This window comes from Cyphellophora europaea (assembly GCF_000365145.1).
Source record: "Cyphellophora europaea CBS 101466 unplaced genomic scaffold supercont1.4, whole genome shotgun sequence".
Taxonomy (NCBI): domain Eukaryota; kingdom Fungi; phylum Ascomycota; class Eurotiomycetes; order Chaetothyriales; family Cyphellophoraceae; genus Cyphellophora; species Cyphellophora europaea.
Genome location: NW_008481810.1, coordinates 1,746,256 through 1,766,374, shown reverse-complemented (window position 1 = coordinate 1,766,374; position 20,119 = coordinate 1,746,256). Strand labels below are relative to the sequence as shown.

Genomic DNA, 20,119 nt, shown 5'->3' with positions numbered 1-20,119 from the left:
TCTGGCTCATGTTCTCTCCTTAGACAAGCGAATGATGTCCACAGTCCGTTCACGTCGCCGCCGCGAACCAAGGCCAAAGGCATCTGCCGATTCGTAAGAGCCTCTCCTCACAACCACCATGGACGGCCCGCGTAAACGCGTAAACAAGTATGGCAGGATGGGAAGAAAAGCGCTGATACATGACCTGTTCGACAACGCGTCGCATCCTGACCCGCTCTGTACAACACTCCAACCCTCACCGGCTGATTCACTTGCGCCATCCCGGGACAAGACTCCCGTCAGCGACATTTCCGAGGACCCCGACGTTTCCATGCAGTTGAACAATGAACTGCTGGCCGAATGGGATGCCAATAGGCCAAGGCTCAAATCACCTGCACGAAAACTTCTCCCAGAACCAATGTCAACAACGGAATCCTTATTTGATATTGAGTCCTCAGAAGAAGAGCACACGAAAACGAAGCCTATACTAAAGACTTACAAAAGAAGGAAGATTACACCAACCGGCTCTGATGTGGAAGAGAGGGGGGCCAAGCGTGATTCAACCGAGATCACGCAGCAGGCGACTCGGGGCATTGTGGCAGCCGATGCTGCACGGTTGTCCCATGGCCTCGTGGCCAACAATTCAAGCAAGGGTGAGAACACTCTCGAGCCCAAGTCCAAGATGCTTAGAAAGAAACATGACAGCGGAATGGCCACACTGGCTTCCAGCCAGTCACTACAAATAAGTCGTAAGCCGAAACCCAAAGTTGTGTCTCGAGCCTCTACTCCCCCTCCACGAACACCAACGGACGTTGGCTCTCCCGCTTCGGATATCTCAGCATCATCTATGGCCACCACACGTAGCGCGTCAAAGCGCAAGCGGGAAGCACTAGATGGCCCGGCCAGCGACGTCTCCAGCCCTAGTCAGCTCGAGCTCACATCCCTTCGTCTGACACCACAGCGACACGGTGATATCGTGCCAAGATCAAATCATGTTGAACAGGACAATGCTTCGATTCATGGTCCTCCCAGGATACGACGGCGTCTCATCGATCGGCTCGAGGGCGCAAAGTCACACCAAAGTGACGATGATGGCACTCAGATGAGAGGCTCGCCGGACGACTCTGCTGCTGCGAACGACCCCACTTCGAACAGGTCTCATAGCAGAGGCATGCACGAGATAGCAGTGACGCCTCCGACGATAAAGGAACATGAGGCTAATCAGCATCCAAGCGATACCGTGAAGCCACGAAAATACGGCAAGCAAAGATCCCATCTACGAGACATGGCTGGGGAGCTGGACAGTCAGCAGGCCAGCCAACAGTCAGTGGACGAGCTAGTGTCACAGATAGATGCATTGACCAACTCGCAGCAGTCACAATTGGACTTTGACATGAGTGACGATGACGACAGTGTCCAGCTCAAGAGTATTCACGAATTGAGGCAGGCAGGGGCTGTGAACCGCTACGATCGAGATCTGGACAGCTTACTGGAAGACATTGCATCGCCAACGAAAGCCGTTCGCATTACGGGATTGATGCAGTTGGTTCGCAAGCTGAAAGAGCAAGCATTCAAGAGGCATCTCCTCGATCAAGGAAAGGTAGCAAGGATTACTGACTGCATCCGTGCCGAGGTAGATATCATTAGTGCCAGCATCATGTTGCTGGCATTCTGGACGCTGGCTCATTCCGAAGCAGCGACTGGACAGCTCCTAAATCAACTCTATCAAGGCATTCTGCAGCTCCCGGCAAATCTCTTACAGGAAGGTCGCCCATTGTCCAAGATTGCCAAGGACAGAGGCGAGAATCTCTCCAGAGCGTTAATCGGTGACTTGGCTGAGTTTGAGCATCATGTCCTAGATCAGTCAGCAAGTGCGGGTCGACAGACGAGCCACATCATCATCTCTCGAATCGGGATACGTGCAGTCGAGGTTATGCTCCGCAAACTCATCGCTTCGGGAGATTCGGTACCTCCAACACCAGCACCATGGTTAGAAGCAGCAATGAAGACCATTGCCTCACATCAAGCCAGAATGGGAAACGCCCCCAACGGGTTGGAAACGGAACATACTGAGAGTATTCGGCTACTCCTTGCATGGCTCGAGCTGTCAGAGGCTTCGAATGGAAGCATTGGCAAGAAGTTATCTCGAGCTCGAGTGGCCGAATTTGGTCGGCAGCTAGGCGAACTTCTGTCGTGGGCTCGAAGTGGCAATGCTGCCATACAACATTCGTGCTTGAAGTTGGTCATCGAGCTTGGGAACCAGAAAGACTCTATTACTGGGCTACTGGCATCGGTTGGTCTCAGCGGAAGTGTTTTTGCAATAGTAGAGGAACACTTTCCCCGATTGGCGGATCGAGCAGTGGCAGGATCATTCAAAGATGAGGACGACGCTGATTCGGACAAGCTCTCCTCGGTCATTCTCGCCCTCGGTTGTCTGCTTGACTTTGTTGACAGTAGTGAGCAAGTCAGGGTCCAGATGATGGAAAGCCAGCCTGGCGAAGATAGCCGCGTGGATCGGCTCGTCACCTTCTTCAAACTTTACGTTGACGAGACGGATGAGGTGAGCGAGACTCCGGCCTTGGTCTGGATTTTGTTGCTAACTGTGCTAGGCGATCGACGAATCGAAAACGGCGATTTTGATACCTTTTGGGTACATATCCCTGCTTCTATGTACGCTCAGCCTGAACGCCAATATCCGGCAGCACATCTCGGCTACTATTGGAAGGAGCTTCGAGGACGTGATGGAGCGGGCGGCGACATTTTTGGAACGGATGAGGAGCATCAATCCGGATGCAGCATTCGTTGAACGTTTTGTGGAGCGCTTCAACCTAACGATCGAGTCGGTGAAGAGCAGGCGGTCATGAGATACCGCGTTGGTGGAGGTGTCAACGTGTTGAAAGACGTAGGCATACACTGGCATGCATATGCGAGGGGTTCATGAGCTTTGCATAACGATTTTGATTTCCGAGATACCCAGGTTAGCGAGACATAGTCAGAGCATATTCCAGACTCGATGAATTCTCGAGGCTCACACGACCCGGTCCACCTCTATACCTGATGCCACATCTCGGATACCGGTATGTTGGAGGCATGCAGCCTAGACAAATAGCACCCCCGGGAGATTCTAACGGAGGCTAGCCGACGGCCCGAATGGCGCGTATGGGTTTCATCCGGCGATATTCGCCGTCTAGACTATTGATTCTTCACTGCTGACTGGAGCCGTGACGCGTAGAAGCTCGTCCCCGGCTCCTTGTAGTTTCCATGCCGCTGCCGGCGGATCTCCGAAAATGAAGAAAATAAAATGCGGTGAGCCACGGTAATCAGGGACTGATGGACGGCCTCATACGTGCTTCACAATGCATCCGACTTTCGGATCGCAGCATGTGAAAAGAAACGATCATTATAGGCAGAACCACAACGCGACCGGCCGGCAGGAGCATTGACGTTGCTGCGGGTGTCGAGTTCCTATTACCAAACAAGATTCCTTTTCAGCGCTGGCAGACTCTATTCACTCGCAGCGTCACCCGCTTGCGCGCATTGGTAATTAGGGACGCGATACTTGGCCGATTTTTGTATTCTTTTTTCATCATACCACATCTTTCCCTACTCTCGCCGTACCCTCACGTTGCACCAGAGTGTGGAGGCGGCTACAGTCGCTGACGTTGACGGCACGCAACATGGCTCCATCCATCAAGCAGCGGAAGATTGCCATCCTCGGCTCCCGCTCAGTTGGTACGCCGACCCGTGCCCCACGGTGCCCGGCTTGTGTGCGCTTGCGCAGACGGCTAACAGCTGTGACACAGGCAAATCTTCATTGACAGTGCAATACTGCGAAGGCCACTTTGTCGAAAGCTATTATCCCACCATCGAAAACACCTTCAGCCACGAAATCGTGCATAGAAACCAGACCTTCCAGACCGAAATCGTCGACACCGCCGGCCAAGTGAGTCTATGACTGCCCTTGTAAGGCAACAACCTACTGAAACAAGGCGCAGGATGAATACAGCCTGCTCAACTCCAAGCATGTAAGTTCATTGGCTACGACTGACTATGTATATGCCCTATCTGAGACCATCCCACACTGACGGATCCTCCACGCTAGTTTATTGGCCTGCATGGCTACTTGCTCGTCTACAGCGTTGCCTCACCTCAGAGCTTCGAGATGATCACCATCATTCGAGATAAGATCCTCAATCACCTGGTAACATATGCTTCATCTCCGCCACCGGGAGTCAGATACTGACATCGCTATTTAGGGTGCAGAGTCCGTCCCCATCGTCATCGTCGGCAACAAGAGTGATGTCCCAGAGGCCAAGCGCAAGATCAGCCCCGAGCAAGGACAGAACCTAGCCCGCGAGCTCAACTGCGGCTGGGTCGAGACGAGTGCCCGGAATAACACCAACGTTGGCAAAGCCTTCGAGATGATGATTGCCGAAATCGAAAAATCGCAGGAACCCGACAAGCCCGCAGGCGGAGGCAAATGCTGCGTCATGTAGCACTGGTGCGCCGTCATGTAACATAATGATTCCCACCGCCAACGGGCGCGGCCTTCAAGAAGATTCGGGGGCGTTCAGGTCAAGATCGATTACTGAAGTTGGTATTTTGCTGGGGCTAGAGCTACTGGGCCATAGAGGGAGTCCACGGACGAGAGGAGATGCAACGCCATCTCAAGAACACTGTACATCTCCCGTGAGGACAGCACAAGTCAAGCGACTCTGAACTGCTGCAGTATATGCAGTAGATGCAATGACGTTACGAGCCATCACTTGGTCCTCTTGACTGTCCCGTAATTCGCGCGCACAGCTGCCCTTGTATCCTGGGATCTATGGGCAATAATTTTTGGGGAGAACATCCCCGCGATAATGCCAGCTGCATGATGCCCCTCACTTGCTGCTTTCGGGCGCTGATCAGGAACGCCGCAGCGCCGCAACAGCTATCGATAAGCTTCATAGGCGCCTCGCGTTCAGCAGTGCCCCTGTTTTCCAGGCGTGCCCCTCTCCTTGCCTAACGAGGCTGCGCTAGCCAGGCAAAAGGCAACTTTGCATGTATGGGGAAATTATGACTGCACTTTGCGCAACATCGTGACTCTGCTCTGAACATTTGCACTTCTCTCATAGCTCCTTGATCACTGCAACCTCTCTTCCGACAGCGCCTACTCATCATGTTAGACGTTCTAGACTTCATTGCCGAGCGGTAGGCGCATCCCGCAAAATATCGTCCCGCATTTGTTGACTCCAATGCAGCGGCGGTGACCCCAAGAAAGTTATAGAGTACGTCTTGACCGGCCCACGAGCGGAGCAGAATTCCTGACGCAAATAGATCCCAGCGCCGAAGATATGCTAGCGCGGACATCGTCGAAGAGGTCACCAACCTATGGCAAGATGCTCACAAGAGTTCGTGCCCCGCGCGCACAGCCATCGCCTCACACCTACTGACTCACGTGCAGCAAGATACAAGGTCACCCAAGTCGGAGCCGAGATCAACAAGATCCAGAAAGAAATTGGTCAGCTGAAGAAGGTCTGTGGTCCACGATTTTTCCTGACATGCCGCTCATTCCTCTCAGAACAAGCAAGATGCTACCGAGCTACTCCAAAAGAAGGTCGATCTTGAGAAGGAGAAGAAGACAATTGAAGACGAGGCGACCGAGAAGGAAAAACTGCGCGACCGTCGGTGCAAAACTATTGGCAACTACGTCCATGATTCCGTCCCCGTCAACGACAACGAAGACTTCAACGAAGTGGTTAAGAAATGGGCTCCAGAAGGCATGACTGTGGAGAAGAAGGACTGTCTTTCCCACCACGAGGTCATGACCCGTGCCGAAGTGTATGACCCTGATCGCGGCACCAAGCTCGTCGGCCACCGCGGGTACTTCCTACGCAAATGGGGTGTTCTTCTCAACCAAGCCATCATCAACTACGGCCTACACTTCCTGACCGAACGCGAGTACGAGCCCATCCAGCCACCCTTCTTCATGAAGGCTGACTACATGGGTAAGACTGCGCAGCTCGAACAGTTTGACGAGGAGCTCTATAAGGTTGTCGAAGGCAAGGATGCAGAGGACAAGTACCTGATCGCTACCTCGGAACAACCACTCTCCGCCATGTTTGCCGATGAGTGGATGACGGAGAAGGACCTGGAGAAGCCACTGAAGTTCGCCGGTTACTCAACGTGCTTCCGGAAAGAGGCTGGTGCCCACGGCCGCGATGCTTGGGGTCTGTACCGTGTGCATCAGTTTGAGAAGGTAAGCATTCTCATCTTGGCCCTCCGCAACCACTAACTCTGCGCACAGATCGAGCAATTCCTCTTCACCAAACCTTCCGACTCTTGGGCTGCTCTAGAACACATGCTGGAGACTGCTGAAGCGTTCTACCAGTCACTCGGCCTTGCCTACCGGGTGGTGGTCATCGTCTCGGGAGCCCTCAACAACGCGGCCGCGAAGAAATACGACCTCGAAGCGTGGTTCCCTCATCAGGGCGAGTATAAAGAGCTTGTCTCCTGCTCCAACTGTACTGACTATCAGACTCGCGAGCTCGAGGTCCGCTATGGCCAGAAGAAGGGTGCCATCGACAGCCGCAAGACCTATGCGCACGCGCTCAATGGAACCTTGTGCGCTACGTCGCGAACACTGTGCTGCTTGCTCGAAAACTATCAGACCGACGAGGGCTTCAGAGTGCCGGAGGCGCTCAAGTCGTACATGCCCAAGGGCACGCCGGACGTGATTCCTTACACGAAGGAACTGCCGAAGGATACGGTGAGCAGCAAGACCAAGGGCGGCAAGGGCGAGCCAAAGAAGGAGAACAAGAAGCCCGAGGCTCCCGAAGGTGGGGCGAAGAGAGATATGCCGAGTGCGGATGCGGTGGCGGACAAGCTGAAGGATGCCGATATTAAGTCGTGAGCGGGGTTGAACAGGCAATTCTTCCAACGTGGAGGGCTAGTTGCGAGACGCACTTTGAGATGCAGGTCCTCTGCCATATGTGACGACGAGATCAAGAGACGATCACGATAGACAAGATGTGATGACCAGAAAAATAAGCGTGCGGATGTGCAGATTAGAAAAGTTGAAATCTCCAGGGAACCTGAGCAAGTTCAACTTGCCATGGACCTACGACGAGAGACTTTAAGTTGTCTACTCCCAGGGTGGTTGTTCAATCGAGTTACTCGACTTCAGTCTCCGGTCTATAGCTAAACAGAGGAGTGAATCTCTCAATCCGCCCTTTCCTCGACTCCTTCCATCATTCAGGCAATCCGCTGCATCTCTTCGGAAGTAGCCCGAGGGAGTCATGCCGTGGAAACTCGTTGAGCTAGCATATTAGCAACACGATCCCCAAGTAAGAGTCTGCTAAGCTTGTATCGGTGAAAGGTCTGAGGACCGAGAATGCGCGATTTCAGGCCTCGCGGTACCATAACAACTCCGCGGGCTCGTCAATTGGGCTCTATCAGGCCTCTCATCACGCAAAACGACACACCCGTAGTTTCGGTACCGAACAAAATGATTACATATCCCCCAGCGCGGGATGTTGCTGCTGACCCGAAGATTAATGTAGGCCAAAAGCTTATGACAACGACCTCAGTCTTCTCCTCGGGATCCTGCGGGGTTCTTCCCGCATCGTCACAGCGTATAGGTATTTCTTGTTGACGACTGTTCCCAGTGCTGTTGTACACATTGTCCAAAACATGTTCTCTCACATCCACAGCTGGGAATCGTGCAGCAGCTATTATGGCCTTCCTCTCACGTCTACCGTGGATCACGAAACCACTGGTCGTTGGTGCGCCGATGCGCGTCTTCGCAAGCCCTGAACTGGCCGTCGCCGTCTCCGCCGCTGGCGGCCTCGGCTTCATCGGTCCGGGGGCGAAGACGGAGCATATGCAACCTGACCTGGAAAGAGCGCGCGAGCTGATACGCACCAAGTATCAGAGTCTTGACTCGGTCAGCTCGACCAAAGCCTCGGGTGCAACGTCGTCGGTGCTGCCGGTCGGTGTCGGCTTTCAGCTCTGGTCGGATCACCTCGAGACGGCGACGCGACTCATTGAGCAGTACCGTCCGTGTGCGGTCTGGCTTTTTGCGCCGCGGGACGAACGCAAGGACATCGACTTGTGGTCTCGAAGCGTCCGCGAAGCTTACTCTGATGCGCAGGTCTGGGTCCAGATTGGCACAGTCGCCGAGGTAGAACGCCTCTTGGAGCTCTCGCGGCCTCCAGATGTTATTGTCGCCCAGGGCGCCGAGGCTGGTGGGCATGGCCGAGCCGAGGACGGAACAGGCATCATCACCTTGGTGCCCGAGATCGCAGACCTCCTCAGCCAGCGTGGCAGCAACATACCCATCATCGCCGCCGGTGGGATCGCCGACGGTCGAGGGGCTGCTGCAGCACATTGCTTGGGTGCAAAGGGTGTCGCCTTAGGCTCACGTTTCCTTGCAGCCAGCGAAGCACGCATCAGCAAAGGCTATCAGCAGGAGGTTGTGCGAGCCAGCGACGGCGGGCCCAGCACCACGCGGACGCTGTTGTATAACCATCTGCGAGGCACCTTCGGATGGCCGAAAGAGTACGCACCCCGTACAATCATCAATCGATCGTTCATCGATCACAGAGCCGGTGCGAGTTTCGAGAGCCTGCAAGTGCTCCATGACGAGGCCACTGCGAAAGGAGACGATGGCTGGGGCCCCGAGGGACGGTTGGCTACGTACGCTGGCGCCTCGGTGGGCCTGATCAGGGACGTCAAACCTGCGGGCCAAATTGTGCAAGATCTTCAACGCGAGATGCAATCGATTCTGTCACGCGGTTTGGATGCGAAGATCTGAATGCAGTTCGGATCTTTGGGATTAATCATTCCGGCGTCTGCTATGTATAGCCTTCCTACGTACTGCTTGAGGGACTTGGATGGAGTTCAGAGTAACTCCTGCAGTCCCCTTTCGATATCGTTGTACCTCCCGCAGTCAATGCCTTTTTGGTCAACCAGGCCGTCTATTTCGAGCTTACTCTAGCTTTGCACAGCTCAATACAATTCGGGCGTATGCTACTGCAGGGGTGCATCGCCAATCCCTTGCGGTGTAGAGGCGAACACAGACGGATCCCAGTGCACGTTCGGACTCGTAAGGATCAATCATACATAACGCTTGTAGCACTTGGACCTTCAACTCAAGGCTGATCCGTCCAACGGCGAGGACCCAATATACACCATCCACCCCAGATCAGATCCCTCCAGTGCATGATCTTCGAACGCAAGAGACACAAGACACGCTGGGGGGCGGGTAACAAGGAGCCGCTGACTCGAGGCACATCACCGCCCAGACCGCTGATGCCCAGGATTGTTACTCCTGGCTCTTCGAGCATCTCGTATACCCTACTTACTTGGGCATACGCTCTGATCCAAAGTCAGCAAGGCGATGGTGGAGAATAAAGCTGACCTGACGTATGAGTGTGTTGCTACCAGTCCATGAATGCTTTTCAGAAACCTTTGACCGCTGGAAAGTCTCAGTAATGGCTACACGATACGAACACTTGTTGGGTGTTGTTTGGGAGTCATTTGTGCAAGGAAAAGCTAGGCGTATGACAGGCTGCAAGCATGCTGGCATGTTTGATCTAATCCATTGCATGCCATAATATGAATATTTTTCGCGGTTCGAGACAATCTTCGAGCAATTCCGCGTCCGTCCTAACTTGCTACTCGAAACGGTAAGGTAACATTTTCTGACGACGAGTGTGATGATCCCACCAGGCTTGATACACACTCTCTCTCCCACAAAATGTGTTCCCCGTGTCGAGGCTTCGCTTCAAGGACAGATGCAGTGAGTAGTGTGCATTCAGAGTCTGACCAATTTGGGGCACTATCATCGTCACCTTGGGACTAGTTTGTTGCCTTGTCACTTGCCTTGTCAGGGATAGAGCGAAGCCGCTGGCAGCGGTCGTTGGAGACTCCTGGTCCACCGTTCAAGCGATACTTTCTCGAGCTCGCAACGAGGCTGGACCCCGGACACCATGAAGGCCCTGGATTTGGCATTTGGCAATATGAGATAAGTTTACCTTGGAAAGACATGGGTGGTCCACGCGGAATCCGAACCAATCCTAGGTGATTGCTTTGGCAACAGATCAGCTCTGGAAAGTCGTGTCTGCCTTCATGGTCACGCGGAGAGCCCAGCTCTCGGCCAGCGGATTCTGACAACTTCATTGACAGCCAGCGTCGCATTTCAGGTCAGACCAATGACCAACGTGCTGCAATCAACGGAGGGCGAAGGTGGAACATTTTGGACAGTCAGTTTGTTCGTGGAGCAGGTAGAGAGCTGACTCATCCGGATCACAATGATAGCCAGCGAAATTTTGACGCAGCGCTCCGTTGGTAGCATGGTGAGTCACGACAACAAAGGAACCCGTTGGGAAGAAGGTACTCAAGTCGCTGTCACGTGATGGGAGGCAGTGGCGGGGTCACCGGAGATAAAAAGACTGCGCCTGCCTTAGTTCAAGTCTTCTGACTCTTCCAACGCACCAAATTATCCCCCACTAACGCCACCAACAAAGACATCCACAACACAACACTTCATCCACCACCACTACAGACCCTCAGAAGACTCTCAATATGCCCAAGTAAGTTCCCTGGAACAGTCGCGATGGATTTGACTTGCATTTTGTTGTTTCATCATGAACGTCGCCCGTTTTCGCCCCGCCTTCCCGGCGACCGGTCGGTGCAAGTTCACTAACCTTTCAACAGGAACAAGGGAAAGGGAGGCAAGAATAGGCGTCGTGGCAAGAACGAGAACGACAACGAGAAGCGCGAACTCACCTTCAAAGAAGAGGGTCAAGAATATGCCCAAGTCATCAAGATGCTCGGCAACGGCCGCCTAGAAGCCTCGTGCTTTGATGGCGAGAAACGGCTTGCTCACATCCGCGGTAAATTGCGCAAGAAGGTCTGGATCAACCAAGGAGACATCATCTTACTCTCACTTCGCGATTATCAAGACGCCAAGGGCGATGTTATCCTCAAGTACAACGCCGATGAAGCTCGCTCCCTAAAAGCCTACGGCGAACTACCCGAAAGTGCGAAGATCAACGAGACAGATACATACGGCCACGAGGAGGGCAATGTCGACAACGTTGAGTTCGACGAAGATCGTGACAGTGATTCCGACAAGGAGGTCGACATTGACGACATCTGAACGTTCGTTGTGGGAGCATCTTGGTCAAACTTTCTGGACGACCTCTACCGAATCATGACCCAACCAACAAACAAATTTGCACTGCAGGGAGTCTCACAGACCATGACGCAACGATGCGGACACGAATCGTGTCCACATTACACAACGACGGCATGGGCTGGACACGACCTACGAACAATGACATGACCATTCTCGAGCCCCGACAAAGGCTTCAAACCACCGGTTCTAACGATGACGACGCATCAGTGGGCAGCGAGGAGCATGCACAGGGCTTCTCTCCCGCTTAGCGAGGATGCGGCCGACGCATCCGTGGTTGGTGAAAAGGGAACTTGCAAGACCACGTACTGGTTAGGCTTTTTTGGTAGACCAAGTCGAACACTTTCGCCCTATTATTCTGCAAGGCCTTCTCTTCGAGCGCTAGTTGAACTATTCTTCCTTCTGCCGCTTAAACGAGCCCAAAGTGTCGAAGTGATTATTAGCTCAAGGCCGTTATGTAGATCTTCTTTGACTACCTTCCCTACTGTTTGTACAGTCTTTTACTATTTTACAGTCTATGGACTTTTATGACACGCTTACAGCTCTTCGTGCTCATCTCCATTCAACCAGGCCCAGCCTCTCCTTGACCAATTTCATTGTCTCCTCCGCCTTCCTCGTGGCTCGCTCCAAGCCCCCTTCATATGCCTCCTTCACCTCCGCGTTCCCCTCAGCCATTAGTTGTAGATACCGGTCCCGCACGGGCGCCAACTCCTCTACCACCGCATCCGCCACCAACACCTTGAAATCCTTCTTCGACAAACACTGCACCTCGCCCGCCAACATCTCTGGCGCCCGCTCATCCCGCTTCACGAACCGCAATATATCCAGCAGATTCGCCACGCCGGGCCTCCGTGCAGGCTCATAGCTGATGCCCTCCTCGCTATCCGTCACCGCGCCCTTTACCTTGGCGTGGATCTCCTCCGCGCTGTCCGTGATGAGGATCCTCGACTTCGGATCCACATCACTCTTGCTCATCTTCTGCGCGGGGCGCCTCAGGCTCATGATGCGGCGCGCCTCGCTGATTTGCACTTCGGGTGGCGTGAACAGCGGCTCGCCATCCTCACAGTACGCGGAGTTGAAGCTGCGCGCGAGTGTGCGTGCAAATTCGATGTGCTGCGCCTGATCTTCGCCGACGGGCACCACGGCCGGGCGGTAGAGGAGGATGTCGGCCGCCTGCAGGACCGGGTAGGAGAAGAGGCCCAGGCGCAGCTTCTCGATGGCGGTGCTGTCGGTCAGGGTCGCGGTGTCGGGGAGTGAGAGTTTGGATTTCCACTGCGTCATGCGGTTGAGGTAGCCGGTTGAGGCGACGGTGCTGAGGATCCAGTGCAGAGAGGCGTGGTGTGGGACATCGGATTGTAGGAAGAGGGTGCTGTGTTGAGGGGTGAGGCCGATGGCGAGCAGGGAGACGAAGGATTCCTTGCGGTGTTGTGCGAGGAGGGCGGAAGACCGGTGACCGGTCAGGGCGTGGAGGTCGACGATGCTGAAGATGAGGGAAGAGGGGTCATGAGTTGGGTTGGTTAGGGCCTGGGATTGCAGGTCGACCCATTGACGGAGGGCACCGAGATAGTTGCCCAGGTGAGGTACGCCAGTCGGTTGGATGCCGGAAAAGACGCTGGGGTAGGTGGTGGAAGGGATGCCTGAGGAGGTGCTATATGTCTTGGCTGGTGGTGCAAGATGGCACCTCTTAGAAGTGATCTCGAGTCTAGTCGGAAGCTGCCATCGTGATGACCGAAGTAGCACCCGCTGGATACAGCGGCTCATCTCCCGAATAGAACGAGCGGACGAGTACGAGGAGACTCAAAATGTTTAAATTATAAGTGATGAAGAAGAACATCGCCATTGCTCGTCGTGCTCGACGAGGCTACGCAAGGCTGAGAGCTGCATATGACGTGCCGAACTTCGAGAAAGCTTTCTAGACGGTCCCAAATGCACTGCTTCATGCTGACTGTAGCTATCGCTTAAGCACCGCCCTGCCAGTCATGCCACCTCGAATACCAACCCGTGCGGCCCTGCGCTGTCCTTCTGGTCGTCTCTTCTCGACTTCGTACTCCCGTCTCAGCAAGGTTGAGCTGGCATACACCCGCCATGACCCTCACCACCCCACGACCGAGCCACACTCGCCCATCCTTCTTATGCACGGTCTCTTCGGCTCCCAGCGGAATAATCGCACGATGAGTAAGTATGCTGAGCTCTAGCCCTTTACTCTAGCAACTTCTGACCCCAAGCAGGGTCTTAGCTCGAGACCTTTCTCGCCCAGTCTACACACTCGACCTGCGCAACCATGGTGATAGCCCCCATGCTGCGACCCATACCTACACCTCCATGGCTGAGGACGTCGAGGCGTTCATCAGCACGCACTCGATCCCCACGCCTATCCTCATCGGGCACAGTATGGGCGCAAAAGTCGCCATGACAATGGCCCTCCGCCACCCAACCGCCTACTCAGCCCTCATTCCCGTGGACAACGCACCCATCGACGCGGCCCTCAAGTCCGACTTCGGCGCCTACGTCACGGCCATGAAGAAGATCGAAGACGCCCGCCCGCCGATCACAAAACAGTCGGAAGCCGACGCCATCCTCGCCGAGTACGAGAAGGAAGTCTCGATCCGCCAGTTCCTGCTCACGAACCTGGTCAAAGGCCCTGTGGCGACAGCCGAGGGCAACGGGCAGACCAAGCCGCAGACGGCGCTGCGGTGGCGCATCCCGCTGCAGACGCTGGCAAAGAGCCTGCCGGACATGGCGGACTTTCCGTTTCGGCAGACAGGGGAAGCGAGGTATGAGGGTCCCACCCTGATAGTGAGGGGCACGAAGAGCCACTATGTGAGTGATGAGAGTTTGCCGGTTATTGGGTCCTTCTTCCCCCGCTTTGAGCTGCTGGATATTGAGGCCGGCCACTGGGTGATGAGTGAGAAGTTTGAGGAATTCAGGGCCGGGGCGGTGGAGTGGATTAAGAGAGTGGTCGATCGGGAGTAAAAGCATTCGGAGGTATTGACAGGTCCGAGAACACCTCTGAAGGTATCACACCTGGGTCGTTCGCGAGGGTTGCTCGTCCTGAGTATGCCCTTTGCTCGCTATTCGGATCGGCCCTCACGTCTATTCACTCTCGAGTGGTGTCGTAGTGCGACATTCTTGGCCCTTGCCAGAAAGATGATGGAAAGGTGCTAGAAACGGGGACGTCCAGCAAATAGAGTTGAAGATTGTCAGTACTCGTGGTGTGGGCTGCAGCCGTGCTGCTTGTTGCGGAAGGGGCAACGGCGCAAACCTTTCGCCTGATGGGGTAGGAGATCAGTCGAGTGGCCCAGATGCTAGACGGTGATGTACTATTGGAATCAGTTTAGGAAGGACTGCCTAGCATCATTGTAGTACTAGCACGCAGGTGTTTGTAAAATCAGAGAACAAGACGATTGAATTTCTGAAGATCTCGATTTTTTGATGCTACCGGCTATCAAGTAAGCATCCCATTGCCATGGCTTTAGAAGCGGAGCAGATCCTTTGGGATATCAAAAGCTGACAACGCCCTGAATGAGTTTCATTGCCTCGTCAATGCTTCATCTCGAGGCTCGTGCTGCTCGTGCTGCATTTGCGCAACATCTTCGAGGCGAGTACGATCGTCCCCTAGCATGACCTATGCTTCCGGCCATGCATCATCAACAACAACAACTGCCACCACGCTCGTCCATCACGATTTTACACGCTTTCCAGAGGAGCAGGCTCCTTGAACTCCCGGTCGACCTTCGCACCACTGTCATCCTGAGCACTCTCACCGTGCAGACCCAACAGCGCTCCCAGGTCGAACTTGGGTGCCTTGAGTAGCTTGACTTTCCGGATGTGGACGTTCTGCAGCGGGTAGATACCCTGTGTAGCCTTCTCGATCTCACGGCCAATGGCCTCAGGGATGAGCTTACCAGTCAGGCCGGCGAGGGTCTGGCTGGTGGCTTCCCGCTGGATGATCTCGGTCATCTTCTTGCGGATGGCGCGGATCTGGGAGCTGGCAGCGTAGGTAGTCTTCTTGATCTGATTGGGCCGGCGCTTAGTGAAGGCGATGGCAAAGAGGCGTAGTAGATAGTCATCGGTAGTCTTAACGGTAACGTTGGCCTCGATCAAGGTCTGCCACTTGCGGACGAGGGATCGGAGTTTGTCGGAGGTGAAGTCGAGACCGTGGAAGTTGGTGAGGCAGTTCTTGCCCTGAACTTCGTCGACGCGCAGCTTGACCTTGCGGAAAGCGTGGTCCTCATCGTTCTGGAGATCGGCGAGGGAGACCTCGAAGATACGGCCCTTGAGAGCATCGTTGGCGTTCTTCAGACCGGTCGTGCGGTTGACCAGAGTCTTGCCGACACTGATGATTTGTTAGATTTCTTGATCCCTTTCAGGCTTTCGTGGGTGGCCACATACTCTCGGACTTGGAAGGTGGAAGGTGCCTTGACTGAGTACCAGTCCTTGCGGGTGAAGGGATCCTGGGTTCTCTTCTTGAGACCCTTCTTGCCCTTAGACAATCTCTTGTTCCTACATTCGTGTGAGCACAGGCTTGGTCGCATTGTGGCAGGATCGCACGTACTTGCCAACAGCCATGATTACGACCTTCTATCTGTGGATGATAGGCAGTCGAATCGAAGATTGTAAGCGGGGAGAGAACAGGTGAGGTCGTTAAAGTGGGAGGCTGCGCAGGACGAATTGCCGACTACCTCGAAATATTCCAAGTGCGCTCGATCCAAAATCTTGGCGAGCAGACGCGGGCGCTATACCAAGCTGGGATATGCCAAGACCCTTTTCTGGTACCCCGTCGTATGGCTCTCGCAACCATCTGAATTCGAAACTTCATCCCATCCAAAGACTCATCACAATGCCGTACGACCGAGATTGCAACTAGCCGCTGGCCAATCCAGGCACTCGTCGCTCTTTCGAAGTAGCCTCCTCCGATAATGTTGGACACCGGACACACGAGCTGACTACTGTCTCGGAGGACTGCTAGGCGTCACTTCTACCGCAATGAATGCTCGATTCAATGCGCGCTACTTACGCCACTCGGGTGGACTGAATGTCCAGGTGCGGTACGAGAAGGGAATTGTTCATTATCTTTACGACCAAAATTTGCTTAGGGACAATCCTTACTATCCTGGTCGTGCAAAGATGGACTCCTGGCTCGAAGTTGTCCCCAAAGATACTCTTCGCTGGCACGTAACAACACGCCCATCCGCGTCCGTTCTCAAGAAGACGGTGCAACGAAACGCGCTGCAAAGCAAATGGTATAAGTTGTTCTGCCAGGCTCTGTGGGATCATGGATATACGAGGGAAGGCCGGAAACAGAACACATGGGAAAAGGGTCTTGCGGGAACCCTGGAGCTCATCGTCATAAAGGGTGCTGGATGGGATGAGTCTGAAGAGGTCGTGCTAGGCCAGTGCTCCAAGATCGTGGCGGCCGTTGAGGCAGAACAGCGGAAGACTGGCTAGGACGGGCTCTCGCCAAAGCGATTGTGAGTCCGTGTCAGGCTGCTATCTGAGGGCTGTATGTTGTGTTCTTCCTAATACCCATGTACGAATAAAATCAATTGCTCTCTGAGTTAGTATAGACCTGATGACCCAGATGTCATGCGTGCCAAGCCGCGCTCCTGTCGCGAGGCCGACTCGACCTCGACTCCGGGCGCAACTCTCGTCTAGCCAGATCGCGCAGTTGACCACACCGTTCGCTACACCACCCTCGACAACCTCCAGTGCACGTCTCTGTCATCAAACATGCTGGTCTCTTTGACGGTCGGCAAAGTTGACGCTGGCGTCGCAGTCCTTCTGACTGAGGACAAACGCCTGGTACTCCTCCTTGATTCTGGCCGTAACTTGTCTAACCACCCCACAGATAGAGTTCCCTTCCATCTTACTCCCACCCTCAATCACTTCCGGCTCTATTGTCGACATTACAGTGTCCCAGAACTTTGACGCAGAACAGAAGTCGCAAGCTGCCTTTGAATCCCTCCAGTCACAGATCCTCAACACATATGGCCTTCAGACACCTGCGACGCCGGAGCTCAGACTACGCAATGCTACCCAAAGTACTATCGTTCTCGAATGGGATCCCATACAGCTTGCGACTACAACCCTGCGATCGTTGGCTTTGTACAGAAATGGACAGAAAGCAGGCAATATCCCAAGACCGATGGATATGCTGAGCACAAAGATCAGTGGCCTTCAGATGGATGCGGAATACTCCTTTTACTTGGTGCTGCGCACAAGTGGAGGTACATACACCAGCAATGTCCTCAACGTCAAGACACACGACATGAAGAACTTGACTGGCATTCGTGTCACACCTGGTGTCCTGCCGCCGCAGCTACGCGAGGCTCTCGAAACGGCAGTCGAGAGAATAGGCGCTAAGATTATCGATACGCCGCGGATAGACACGACGCACTTTGTTTGCACTGAAGGTCGTGGCAAAGATTGGGAAAGAGCAAATGAGATGAATATCCCGGTGGTACGGCCGGAATGGATCGAAGGGTGCGAACGAGAAGGGCACATAGTCCCTGTGAAGGGTTATTACCTGGACGCAAACCCCAAACACCGCAACATCGGCTCTAACCCATCCTTATCTGGCCCTCCGGCCATGTCTTCTCCAGCCAGCCAACAAGCTATGGCAGCAAGCCAGCAAGAGCTACCTCTGCGCGCCCAGGGGCCGAAGTCGCCAGATCGGGAGAGCACAGTCAGTGGAGAACCAGGTCCAGAGGTCAACGAGCCTCCGACGCCGCCGCCAAAGGATGAGCGAAACCGCCCAGAAACGATCGCTGAAGATACACATGATGAAAGTGAGGACGAAGGCGACGATCCGGAGAAGCCGCGTGTACCTGAGGAGAGGACAACGGCTGCTTCTGCCCAAGAAGTTGACGAGGATTCGGATGCGGACGAGGAAGCAGCATCAGCGAGCGCTTCGGAGGCAAAAGATCCAGACAATAAGAAGGACAAAGGCGGCGAGATGGAGGACGTTGCATTGTGAGGTACCACGACTAATGAAGACTAATATCAACTGTGCACCTCAACCTACTCCCACTCCGCTCATGCGATAGTCGTTACAGGCAAATTGGGCCTGGTTCCTACCACCCTCACTCGACCAACTGCGAGTCGATGACGGGTATCCTTAACTCCATGTTTCAGGCGCGTCTCGATGGCCACGAAAAGTCGAGTACAGGACGCACTGGCGTGCAGCTTTGTGCTTCCTGGCTCGAATGGCGTCACGGAGAGTGATCTGCGTGCGCGTCAATCTGAAGAGCACAACGACTAATATGCAGGCTAAACGGACAATTCAAGAAGGATACGGCAATTCTCAAGGCGCAGAAAGCATTGTTACTCGCACCATGGCTTCAACTCGGCCTTCCTTCGAGTACGTATTGAGTCAAGGATGGACATTATGTCCCACTGCTTCGTCACGAGGTAGGCGCCCAGACTGATTCTTGTGGCTTCTGAAGCCGCTTACAGAGTAGTGACAGACTACCACCCTGCTTCTTCCTCCAGGAGTGGTCTACCTTCATCCTCAGCATCAAGTTTTTTCCAGCTCGACCGCTGCCTGGAGTCTCTCCACTTCTGGACCTTTTCACAGAGCCTTCTGAGCATCGCAGGCCCAGACTTGTCCTGCTTCTGCTGCCACGGCCGATCAAGCAACACCGCCGTCACAGGTGTCAGGCTGTCGCCGTAGTAGTGCACAACATTGCTGGCCTCGATCTCGGCGAGGAAGTTCCTACAGGAGTCGTCAGCCAGGCGCAAACCCATCGCCGTTCGAAGACTCACCACCGTCTATTTGATCGCAGCGGAGACAGGCAGTAGTCTCTCATATGGGTCTCAACGAAGCGATCGTACTCCTTGGCTCGGTATCTATCAAGACGGAAGCCCTGCGGCAGGTCATGCTTAGAAATGGGCAGATATCCGGTGATGTTGGCCTGTCCGACAAGCACAATCCGTAGTCCATTAGTCGACTGTGCAACTGGCCGGAGGAAAAGCAGTCGGTATTGCCGGACCGAGCCCGTGGTCGCGGGCAGTTCAGGGATATAGCCTGCCATTTTTCGGGCGGTTTATGCGGCGACAGTTGAGGACGTAGTAAGTCAATACTATAGATCGTCACCAAAAGGTCGGAGTTGATTAAACAGATTACAATATATATGCTTCGTCGGTGGTGTCGCTGCCTAGTTGCCATAGTTTTGCTGTTGTTTGGTCCGCGTCGAGTACCTCAGCTCGTCCCAGACCATCGGGATCCAACCTCGTCTTTCGCAACCATCTTCCCTGAACTAAAGATTTCATGTTGTCACTGCATAAACAGAGTCTGCAAAGGTTGGCGGGGGGCGCGCCATCCATGCCCCAGGTGCATCGGAGGGTACTGGACTCACGGATACTCACACAGACGCAGCCTCTAGCCCATTTCGCAGCCACGGCTAATTGCGAGGACCTCAACTGCAGCCCCCTATACCGACCTGATAGATGCGATGCGGTATTCATCCAGCAAGAAAGGATGGTCTGCTCAACACCCTATCTTCGTGAGAATCGGTTGAAGGGCGTCTTGTCTTTTGAGTCGCATCTCGATCTTGCTGGTCAGTTCGCTGATTTTTTGCAAGGTGATATACTATGGAATGCCACACAGGCAGCCTTCTGCAAGGCCTTCTTGCAAGCGGACGCCCTACTTCACTCTAGTGGTTCGTCTCCGTTCTATTTGCAAGTCCGCCACCATTGGCGGTGGCATCAAAGCAGCGAGCTCTATCAGCGCACTCGCGCGCGGCGGGCAAGTGCACAGGGAGGTGCCTTTATATTCTCTTTTAGGCCCCTACCCTGCTGAGATACGATTGATCTATCTCCAGTTACTGGTGTCTGCGATTGCGTCGGCATGGGGCTCACCCTCGACTCCAGGGAGGGTTTCCTACAAGGCCAAGATGGCTTGATCGGGGACCAAGTCGTCTCATACACGCTTATCTTCGCCAACGGCACCCTCACAAT

The 20,119-nt window shown here is 54.3% G+C and overlaps 10 protein-coding genes across 10 annotated transcripts; 8 read left to right on the top strand and 2 right to left on the bottom strand.

Annotated features, from left to right (window-relative positions):
- Nucleotides 1-118: 118 nt before the first annotated feature.
- On the top strand, nt 119-2,843 carry HMPREF1541_04897 (uncharacterized protein; the record flags this gene model as incomplete). Its single annotated transcript, XM_008719241.1, has 2 exons — nt 119-2,539; nt 2,589-2,843. 2 exons carry the CDS (start codon nt 119-121, stop codon nt 2,841-2,843), a joined length of 2,676 nt encoding a protein of 891 aa, XP_008717463.1.
- Nucleotides 2,844-3,656: 813 nt separating this feature from the next.
- Nucleotides 3,657-4,475, top strand: HMPREF1541_04896 (uncharacterized protein; the record flags this gene model as incomplete). Its single annotated transcript, XM_008719240.1, has 5 exons — nt 3,657-3,711; nt 3,783-3,922; nt 3,975-4,004; nt 4,082-4,180; nt 4,236-4,475. 5 exons carry the CDS (start codon nt 3,657-3,659, stop codon nt 4,473-4,475), a joined length of 564 nt encoding a protein of 187 aa, XP_008717462.1.
- A 665-nt stretch (nt 4,476-5,140) lies between these two features.
- On the top strand, nt 5,141-6,874 carry HMPREF1541_04895 (serine-tRNA ligase; the record flags this gene model as incomplete). The annotated part of the gene is made up of 6 exons (XM_008719239.1): nt 5,141-5,172; nt 5,223-5,249; nt 5,299-5,372; nt 5,426-5,496; nt 5,543-6,220; nt 6,269-6,874. 6 exons carry the CDS (start codon nt 5,141-5,143, stop codon nt 6,872-6,874), a joined length of 1,488 nt encoding a protein of 495 aa, XP_008717461.1.
- An 822-nt stretch (nt 6,875-7,696) lies between these two features.
- HMPREF1541_04894 (uncharacterized protein) lies at nt 7,697-8,776 on the top strand (the record flags this gene model as incomplete). Its single annotated transcript, XM_008719238.1, has 1 exon — nt 7,697-8,776. One exon carries the CDS (start codon nt 7,697-7,699, stop codon nt 8,774-8,776), a length of 1,080 nt encoding a protein of 359 aa, XP_008717460.1.
- Nucleotides 8,777-10,548: 1,772 nt separating this feature from the next.
- HMPREF1541_04893 (eukaryotic translation initiation factor 1A, Y-chromosomal) lies at nt 10,549-11,125 on the top strand (the record flags this gene model as incomplete). The annotated part of the gene is made up of 2 exons (XM_008719237.1): nt 10,549-10,556; nt 10,681-11,125. 2 exons carry the CDS (start codon nt 10,549-10,551, stop codon nt 11,123-11,125), a joined length of 453 nt encoding a protein of 150 aa, XP_008717459.1.
- Nucleotides 11,126-11,713: 588 nt separating this feature from the next.
- On the bottom strand, nt 11,714-12,922 carry HMPREF1541_04892 (tryptophan-tRNA ligase; the record flags this gene model as incomplete). Its single annotated transcript, XM_008719236.1, has 1 exon — nt 11,714-12,922. One exon carries the CDS (start codon nt 12,920-12,922, stop codon nt 11,714-11,716), a length of 1,209 nt encoding a protein of 402 aa, XP_008717458.1.
- A 218-nt stretch (nt 12,923-13,140) lies between these two features.
- HMPREF1541_04891 (uncharacterized protein) lies at nt 13,141-14,134 on the top strand (the record flags this gene model as incomplete). The annotated part of the gene is made up of 2 exons (XM_008719235.1): nt 13,141-13,340; nt 13,390-14,134. The coding sequence occupies 2 exons, from the start codon at nt 13,141-13,143 to the stop codon at nt 14,132-14,134; spliced, it is 945 nt and encodes a 314-aa protein (XP_008717457.1).
- Nucleotides 14,135-14,848: 714 nt separating this feature from the next.
- HMPREF1541_04890 (40S ribosomal protein S1) lies at nt 14,849-15,730 on the bottom strand (the record flags this gene model as incomplete). Its single annotated transcript, XM_008719234.1, has 3 exons — nt 14,849-15,497; nt 15,554-15,664; nt 15,717-15,730. The coding sequence occupies 3 exons, from the start codon at nt 15,728-15,730 to the stop codon at nt 14,849-14,851; spliced, it is 774 nt and encodes a 257-aa protein (XP_008717456.1).
- Nucleotides 15,731-16,147: 417 nt separating this feature from the next.
- On the top strand, nt 16,148-16,609 carry HMPREF1541_04889 (uncharacterized protein; the record flags this gene model as incomplete). Its single annotated transcript, XM_008719233.1, has 2 exons — nt 16,148-16,209; nt 16,258-16,609. The coding sequence occupies 2 exons, from the start codon at nt 16,148-16,150 to the stop codon at nt 16,607-16,609; spliced, it is 414 nt and encodes a 137-aa protein (XP_008717455.1).
- A 282-nt stretch (nt 16,610-16,891) lies between these two features.
- HMPREF1541_04888 (uncharacterized protein) lies at nt 16,892-18,137 on the top strand (the record flags this gene model as incomplete). The annotated part of the gene is made up of 2 exons (XM_008719232.1): nt 16,892-16,963; nt 17,010-18,137. 2 exons carry the CDS (start codon nt 16,892-16,894, stop codon nt 18,135-18,137), a joined length of 1,200 nt encoding a protein of 399 aa, XP_008717454.1.
- Between the last annotated feature and the right edge of the window lie 1,982 nt (nt 18,138-20,119).